Here is an 8,527-nt window from a genome sequence, read left to right on the forward strand (position 1 = left end):
GTCCAAATCATCGTAATGATGCTCCCTTCCCCTCTAAATCATGTGATAGAATTCGCTCAATCAATGATTAAAATCAGTGGTGAACAAAAAAAAAGAAAATGAACGAAAACGAGAGGAAACTTCTATCAATACCAGAACGTGTACCGTACGTTATTAGCTTAATTATGAGCGGAATGTTTTTCTGTGAAAAACATTAAATTTATTATATCGCTAGGAGTAAGGGAAAACCACCATAGTGTAATTGAATAAGATGTGCTAGACAGATATATGGCGTTTAGCAACGCATCAGATACAGAGGCACTAAACGATGGTAAACATTATAGGAATAGACGTTATCCGTGGCAGCTGCAATGATTCTCTTTGGCATTGCACGATACTACCACACTGAACATCTCGGATATCTCGCAAAGGTAGTGAAACGTGAGAGAGCGCGTAAAATTTGATATTAGATGAGTTATCCAGCAAGTTTGGTACGGTCACAGAACCAATTGCGCTCAGTAGCGCACAAGGCGCTGAGTTTGATTTGGTAGTTCAACGTCTATTTACATCAGTTGTTGCGCTAGCATATGCAACAAACCTTGCAGCTTAATTAGGCTTAAGGTGTTCTTATTAAGAGGAACCATATTCGGTCGAATGTTATAATGGTTTTGTGTTTCTTTGTGGTTTTGATGATGATGGAAATGTGGCGGAATCGAAAATCGCAAACAATAAAACAAACTATACTAAAATATGCTTTGTGCTCTGGGTAAACAGGAAGGAAGTTTGAAGTTGTACGACGATATTATTTTATTACAAACTATCAATCGGTTCAAACCGATTCGCGGTGAGTTAAATTACAAGGCGTTTGATTATGTAACTGATTGTTGGATGACTCATCTAATCATTTCAAGCAAAATATTGCAATACGGTCGGTTATCAAGACCTAAAATAAACATTTAACACGCGGCAATATATTGCTCATAATACTGAAAAATTTGTTAATGAAGATAATTTGTACTTCGTAAAAAAATGGTTGAATATCGATTCAGCAAATGTTTCGTAGGGAGAAGTTTGAGACCTAGATGGCGCCCTCATCGCACATTGTCGGGGGATTTATGCTGCATGGGCAGCCAACATGTTTGACAGTTGATTCATCGAGATGAGTAGGATTTGAATAGGCAGTTTATGAGCCATTTAGTTTGTGGTCCTGGATGTATCAGAATGAATTACTTTTCGTTTCATTCGATGAGAAATCATTAAGAATTGATAAAACCTTCGTAGCATAGCTGCAAAGTAAAAAGATAGCGCTACAGGCAACTGGTGAAAGCAAAAAAGTACTTAAATTTAAAATTGTTTTTAAAACTTTCGTTTATTCTATCAAGTTCGATCGTATTTGAGTATGATTTAATCATTTATCACATTTCTTTAAGTTCGTTTAAACACCATCAACTCTCCCATTCGCCGACGGTTCTTCACTTTCGGTGCTAGACAACAGTGACTTGCCACGCGTTTCCGGTAGAAACATTATGATTAATATAGCTCCAGCGACGCATACCAACGCGAGTCCTCCCATAGTTCCCGCCAGTCCGACCGTATCAAGCAAAACCGGGAACAGCTTCAAAGCAGCAAAAGAACAAAGGTACAAAAGTAAAATGGTGCGATGATATTAGCTTGAGCGAGTGTTCTAACGTACCTTCAGCACGATGAACGCGGACAAAGCGACGATCGTCATGCATATTGTGCTGCCAATGTTTCTTATCTGCGGGCCGCATTCAGGCATGAAATGGAGAGCCAAAACAAAAATTAAACAAATAAGAATGCATAAACAAGCGTGTCCGATGATGGTATGAAATGGCAGCGGGGGATGCTGTGCATGCTGTGTCGCATGCAAGCGGTTGCACCCGTGTCGAATAAATCGTCGTGAGAATAAAAGCGCAGCGAAGACATTCAGCCCAGGCGAAAACATATCCAGACGATATGCAAATGGCAGAGGCAGACAGAGAGAAAAAAAAGCCAACAAACAAACAAAACACACATACACACAAGAGGCAAAAATAATAAACATGCACCAGGGATACGACAAACTGCGACATAACCTAACCGCAGCGGCCACCACCGCATCCCGATCGTGCATCCCATCTCACCGAACAGCGCATTTTTCTAACGGACGCGACCGACGCCGGAACCGGAGAATGTCGATGAACGATGCGCGATAGCCGAATGCCAATGTCAAGGTTAAGGCTATTTAGATAAACCAACACGCGCACGACAAGAACGAACAGACAGACACAAGCAAACGCCGGCCAGATGTACTTCCACCGCAAAGAATCCGCCAAGTCACTGCGTGCGGGCGATCGTCGATCATATGGAACACGGAGGCGGCCGCTTTTGGCGTGCTTTTGGTTTTGATGGCAAAATTGATCCGACCTTCGACGGCAACACCTCGGCCATGACGACGAACGGCACGGTAAGCAATCCGATCGACGCTAGCAGGATGCTAACGGACAGGCTACAGATGGGCAGGAACTGGCTGACGCCTGTTGGCATATCGTCCGGAGATGATAGGAAAAACTGCACATAACCGGCTAGTGTGAGGTATCCGAGGGCCACACCCAGGCAGGACACGATCAGCAAGATCTTGCGCCCTATCCGATCGACCAGCGCTAGGGAGAGAATCGTTCCGAGCAGCTGCACAGTGGCCAGGACGATGGAGGATAGGGAAGCAGGAAGGATGGCGTATTGTCCGGTGGCTGACGGAGGACCGGCCAGCTCGAAGATACTGCTGGCGTAGGTAATAAGCGCTAGTGTGCCACTGGTTTGGGTAAGCAGCATAAGAAGCAAACCCATCGCAAGACCCCGGCGGGCTGGTTTCGTGGCTGTAAAACAAGAAGGATATGAGAAGTATCAGAAACTTCAAGATATGTTTTGTTATTGACAAGTTTGGTGATTGTGAGTGGAACATGTCAGGAAAGCACCACCGTACAACCCAGTGAAAGGGAGTGGTCGATGGATGAATATTGAAGTTGATGTAGTCCATTATTGGAGGTAAGTTAATATTTGCCTGAATTTCGATAATTTGGAGTAACTTCTACATAAAAGAGTTCGACTATAATATGGATAAAATAATATTCTGTGGACTTGAGAGTTCCACAACTCATACAGGATAAGGCTATTGGGATCAAGAACCATCCAGAACTGTTGCTTGTATTAATAGTAACCTTCATTGTGGTTAATTTGACTGCGTCCCTACCGTTATGTAACGGAAGGAATTCAAGGCGTAAAAACAACCGAAAAGCAAAGTAAGAACAAAACCCCTCCGGAAAGCAGCAATGGTACGATATGACGAATGGAGATGCCACGTTCCGATACGTTACACGCTGCAACAAAACCCAAACTTCGCACCCACCGATAAGTAATCAAAAGCTACATTCCCCTTTTTATTTTTATGCCGCGCCCGATAACGGCGACACTTCCAAACGCATCCTATCGCATCACCCTTGGTTTGGAGGCCGCTCGCATGTGCATTATGTGTGGTGCATGTACCGACCGGTTGACAGCCGCCCCAAGGTGTGCTGCGGTGGTGATGCAATTTGCCAGCACCTAATCGCACCGGTAATCGGGTGTGATTCGGGGCGAGATTGGATCTGACTGAGACGCACTAGCAAGAAATGCGTTGGGCCGGTGTTGGGCATTCCTTTACAATGGAGTAACTACGCGTGAGGAGTGCGGGAACTCTGCAACACCTGCGCAACTATTACACAGCCGGCCAGGGATGAGGGGAACTCTTTGCCGGCGTATGGAGCCAAAACATAGCAGCAACAACATCAGCAGCATGAGAGAGTGATTTGTTTGTGTCCGACAAGGCGTTTGTTATCTCTCAAGGTCAGGTTTGTTGTATTCCTGAGTAGGCGTAGGCTATCAGCACGAACGTGTGCGCGGGGTGCGAGGATCACGATAACGAGGTGCGTGTGTGGGCAAAGAGGCCTGCACGATGTAATCGATTCAGTGATTTAATAGGCACTTGCTTAAAATGGCATTTGCTTGCAACTTTCGACAAGGTACCAATAAAACGGTAAGAGTGTCGTAACATGTGTAATTTACCTCGTGTTCTCGTGTACTTAAAATGGAGTTACTATGAATTTCCCTTAGAAATGTCGCTTGTCATTTAGTGTGCCTATCTTATCTGCAGCCATTAATTTGTGCAAATATTTGCCTTATAAACTTATGCGTGTCAGCTTGACGTATTGTTCACACTCACCGAAGTCGTTCCACGACAGAGCAGCATCCGGAGCCGTCCTTTCGCGCTCGATCACATCCTTTAGCTGCTGGAGCTCGTACCGAAATGCGTCGGATTTGCCAAAGTGTCCCCGTACGCCGCGGTAAAACATGAGCGACCGTTCCGCCTGCTCGTTCCGGTAGATGCGCAGTAAGCAGGCCGGTGTTTCCGGTAGAAATATAATCGCGACCATGAAGAGTGCTGGTAGTGCTAGCACTACTAGAGGAAACGTTCCGAACGGCACGAGCGTTCCGAGTATGAACGCCAGCACGGTGCCGAGATTAAAGCAGACGGGTAGCAGCGATCCAAGCATGCCACGAATGCGAGGATCCGCGATGTCGGCTACGAAGAGTGGCACGATGCGTATGATGCCACCACCGGCAACACCGGCCAACACACGGCCAACGCATAGCTGGACGACGTCCGTTCCGAAGATGACAAACATCCAGAATGCCTACCAAGAAGCGGGATATAAGCTGTCCGTTACCGCCTGAAGATGAAGAATTACATCGAAGTCAATGCGGACTTACCACATGCGGAACCGCGATACACTGCAAAGCCCTGCGTTTGCCTATCCGGTCGGCGAGTGATCCGTAAAGTGGCACTCCAATCATTCCACCGATGCAGAGTGATGAACCCAACCAGGAGATCTCTTCGACCGTCATCGGCCCTCCGGCGAGATGCGTATCGTTTGAACGCAAATATTCCAGCGAAGGTGACACCCAGCCGAGCGTGAAGCCATGCGCAAGGGCGATGAGATTAGCTGTGGTGGAAAATAAAATCACGCTTTGCAACTCGCTCCGTGTAGAAAGTGCTCATTAGCAACCTACCGACGAACGTCCCCAGGAACTGATTTCCTATCGACAGCAAGGAAAGCTGAGGCTGCATTCCGCTTGCTAAACTTCTACACCTCTGCACCGGCTTAGATCACAGTAGGCAATGTTGTTCGCTACTATCGCACCTACTATGATGCGAACGATGGTAACGTTCGCTTGATGGAACTGCTGTAAACTGGGCATCCTATCATGCAGCCGCTTGTGACGAAAACCAAACAAATGCATCCCGTATGGCAGTGGCATAGTACGGAGGGATTAAGTGTGATGCTTATCTACTGTTGCAAGCCATTCTCTCAAACAACGGCACGTGTCAGTGGCTAAGTAGGAAAGGATTCGTAGGGTAAATAGCACCGTGAAATTGAACACAGCTAAGATCTGTTGTTTAGTAGCCATGTGTGGCTCGTGCAAAATAAGTCGCTCAAAATTCACTCTCGCGCGGAAATGATGGCAGCTCCAAAATTTGCATGGTAGAGGGTCAATCCCGCAAAGATAACTGACTATTTTTATCGTACATTAACCGAATTTATCTAAATAGCTTCGTCTGGATGTAGGAAAAAACCTTATCTTCTGGAATGTTGGGTGTAATGGGGTAATTCAGAGGACGGATAACAAGACGAAGTCATCGTCTATGTACGCTGTTAAGAGTTTTTGTTTGCTCTGACCTCTCACGGAACTTTGTTGTACCAAGATAGTACGAATTCTGCAGATACCTGAAATTGCATGGTGAGCGTCTCAAACATTGTTAAAACTAGCTTCGAGTGTTTGCTCAGAGATGGCGCTACTATGGGCGGTTTAATCGATCAAACAGAAGATCCCTCTTCCGTTCCGAAGAGGAGTAATGTACGGGAAACAGCGGATTGTTTAGTTCTTTACAAATGCCAATTGCTGAGGCTGTCGATTTAACATAAACAGAAATCCTTAGAGCGATTATAGATGATAGTGTGAGTGTGAAATCTTTAGTGATATTCGTGTTTTGACATGCTGTTCGAAATTGAGTTCTCTTCAGTTCCTATTCCAGTGCATATCAAGTAATGTGGGAAGACTTCAAGAAATAGTCAAACTTACCGCTAGATGATCAATCACAAGAACTTTGTTTAATAATATTTAATTTATTTTCTCCTTGTTTCATGAGATCCTTTCAATTATACTTAATAATTTATAACAGATATTAGATGTAGGTAATCACAAAGGCATTGGATTTACTACGGTTGATCATCATTACACATTTTGTGCGGAAATAAGATTTTTTCCTTTCGTTTCTGGTACGATCAGTGCGATAACTGCAACGCCAGCGAAAGATATTCCTGCATACAGTCCCAGCATACCGTACAGATTGATTAGTTCCACCATTATGGGGAATATCTGAAGAAGAGAAGTTTCAAAGTCTCATTGGTTATATAGATAGGGCATATTGGTTATATAGATAGGCATAGAGGAGTTTCGAGTTACCTTTAGACTGATAAAAGAAAATATTGTAATAGAAACCATGCTTAGGGTGTTGCCAGCATTGCATATCTGTGGGTGTTTGGAGTCAAAAAATGAAGTACGTTTTATGCCATAGCTCATACCATTCTACCTACCTTTGGTGGTAACAATTCCGGTAGTACGAAGAAAGGAATACTGCACAACCCTATCGAGAAGAGGTACACCGTTGCCGAAAGGCTTACGATGGGGAACCAGCTGTAGTCCTGCATCCAACTCCCAGCAGAACCATTCACCGTAAACCAGTTAAAGACAGCCAGCAGGAAAAGCCCCAGCCCGGTACCGAAGGTGGAAATGATGAGCAGTACTTTCCGCCCAGCAAGATCAACAAACACGAACGATGACAGCGTACCAACGATCTGGATCGCGCCCATAATAATAGCGGACGTGTTTGGGCTTAACGTAGAACCAACACCAGCGAAGATAGAGGCCGCATACGTGAGGATCGCAAAGATGCCACAGAACTGGTTGATGAACATTAGAAACACACCGATAAAGATGCCCAGTTTGGCTTCGTGTGATTCTGCAAATATAGCGCACATAGCAATGGCATGATCACTTCGACTTGGAAAAAACAAAACAGCCACAGCAGCTTACTAAAGTCAGCCAGCGTAATGCGGGAGCTCTGTCCGGCGTTGTGTTCGATAAATTTCTCCATATTGTCAAACTCCTGCCGGAAGGCACTAGTCTTTTCTGCCGGTGTTTGAATGCCCTGGTAGAACATGAAACACCGTTCGGCTTCTGAGGCCTTTCCCATCTTGAGACACGTCTGAGGGGTGTCTGGAACGAAGCACATCAGCACGGTGAAGAGGAAGAACCAGCATGGTAAGGCACACCGTATGTAGCGACAGCACATCACCGATGATGTACATTAGCAAGATCCCGGCGTTGCTCGTCAGCGCCAGGAAGGAACCGAGAATACCCCGTATTCTAGAAGGGAGATAGATATCTCGTTTTAAAAAGGCGTGTTCCTGGATGTTCACAAGCACTCACTTCTTATCGGCTATGTCCGCAATGAACAGCGGGAACACGACAATGATTCCACCGCCAGAGAGACCGGCGAGAAATCGGGCCAGATACAACTGATGAACGGAAGTAGCCGCGTAGGTAATTATCCAAAATGCCTGTTCGAACAACAAAAACAACCGGAATGATGATGTTGGTGGTAGATACTCCATCAGGGAAAGGGAGAACAAGAATACTTACAGAATGAGGTATTACAAGTGCCTGCAGTGTGCGTTTGATGCCAATCTTTTCCACCAAATAGCCGTACAGAAACGCACCGAAGAGGGCCCCGAGACAAAGAATTGATCCTATCCATGATCCTTGTTCCACCGTAACGGGTCCATTATCGAGCAGCGTTTGTCCCGGGGACATCAGTACGGGTAGATATGGCGATACCCATCCTAATGCAGCTCCATGCGATAGGTTGATCAGGTTCACTAGAAAACGCAATTTATCAGCATGCGGTACACTTTCGAAAGGACTTTCCCCCAAGTACTCACTAACACCGGTGGCAAAGATTTGGTTTCGAACACCCCTACTGGAAGTCATCGTGATCTGATCGAGTTTCGCGCACTAGTTACCCTAAAGAGAGCCCCACATTTGGGAACACGTACAACGAACGATGTCCAGCTTGCAAACCGGACTGTGAGTTGTGTGGTCGTGCCCGCGATGCCTTAACTTAATTCACCATGTTCCGGTGCCAGCGAGCGAGAGAGCGTTGTTTGATAAGCGTAAATCAATCCACATTAAGCTGGCAGCGGCATCTGGCATTTCGCCATGCACCCGGCTGAACAGTAAACACATGTCACACCAGACGCGTGCTGATGGCTGGGAATGCCTGCCGGCTGATTTGGCAGTTGCTGAGCACTCGGAATGGAAATTGTTAGTATAGCCGGCGCGCTCTGTGACGTTGGCGGTGACGTTTGCCAGAACTGGACAATACTGGTCC

The 8,527-nt window shown here is 45.8% G+C and overlaps 1 protein-coding gene and 1 pseudogene across 1 annotated transcript; both read right to left on the minus strand.

The window, feature by feature from the left end:
* Positions 1–1,414: 1,414 nt before the first annotated feature.
* On the minus strand, positions 1,415–5,143 carry LOC128712339 (facilitated trehalose transporter Tret1-like). Its single transcript, XM_053807235.1, has 6 exons — positions 5,086–5,143; positions 4,786–5,018; positions 4,238–4,709; positions 2,407–2,855; positions 1,673–1,738; positions 1,415–1,594 (listed from the first exon to the last, which is right to left on the minus strand). Exons 1-6 carry the CDS (start codon positions 5,141–5,143, stop codon positions 1,415–1,417), a joined length of 1,458 nt encoding a protein of 485 aa, XP_053663210.1.
* Positions 5,144–6,309: 1,166 nt separating this feature from the next.
* LOC128712341 (facilitated trehalose transporter Tret1-like) lies at positions 6,310–8,127 on the minus strand (annotated as a pseudogene).
* Between the last annotated feature and the right edge of the window lie 400 nt (positions 8,128–8,527).

Source organism: Anopheles marshallii, chromosome 3 (assembly GCF_943734725.1).
Source record: "Anopheles marshallii chromosome 3, idAnoMarsDA_429_01, whole genome shotgun sequence".
Lineage (NCBI taxonomy): Eukaryota > Metazoa > Arthropoda > Insecta > Diptera > Culicidae > Anopheles > Anopheles marshallii.

Excerpts from the sequence above, each read along its gene's own strand:
- LOC128712339 (XM_053807235.1), bottom strand. The coding sequence starts at position 5,143 with ATGCAGCCTCAGCTTTCCTTGCTGTCGATAGGAAATCAGTTCCTGGGG. Across the intron at positions 2,856-4,237 it reads TCTGTCGTGGAACGACTTCG|CCACGAAACCAGCCCGCCGG; the intron begins GTGAGTGTGAAC and ends CTTGTTTTACAG. Across the intron at positions 1,739-2,406 it reads CCGAGGTGTTGCCGTCGAAG|ATAAGAAACATTGGCAGCAC; the intron begins GTCGGATCAATT and ends TGCGGCCCGCAG.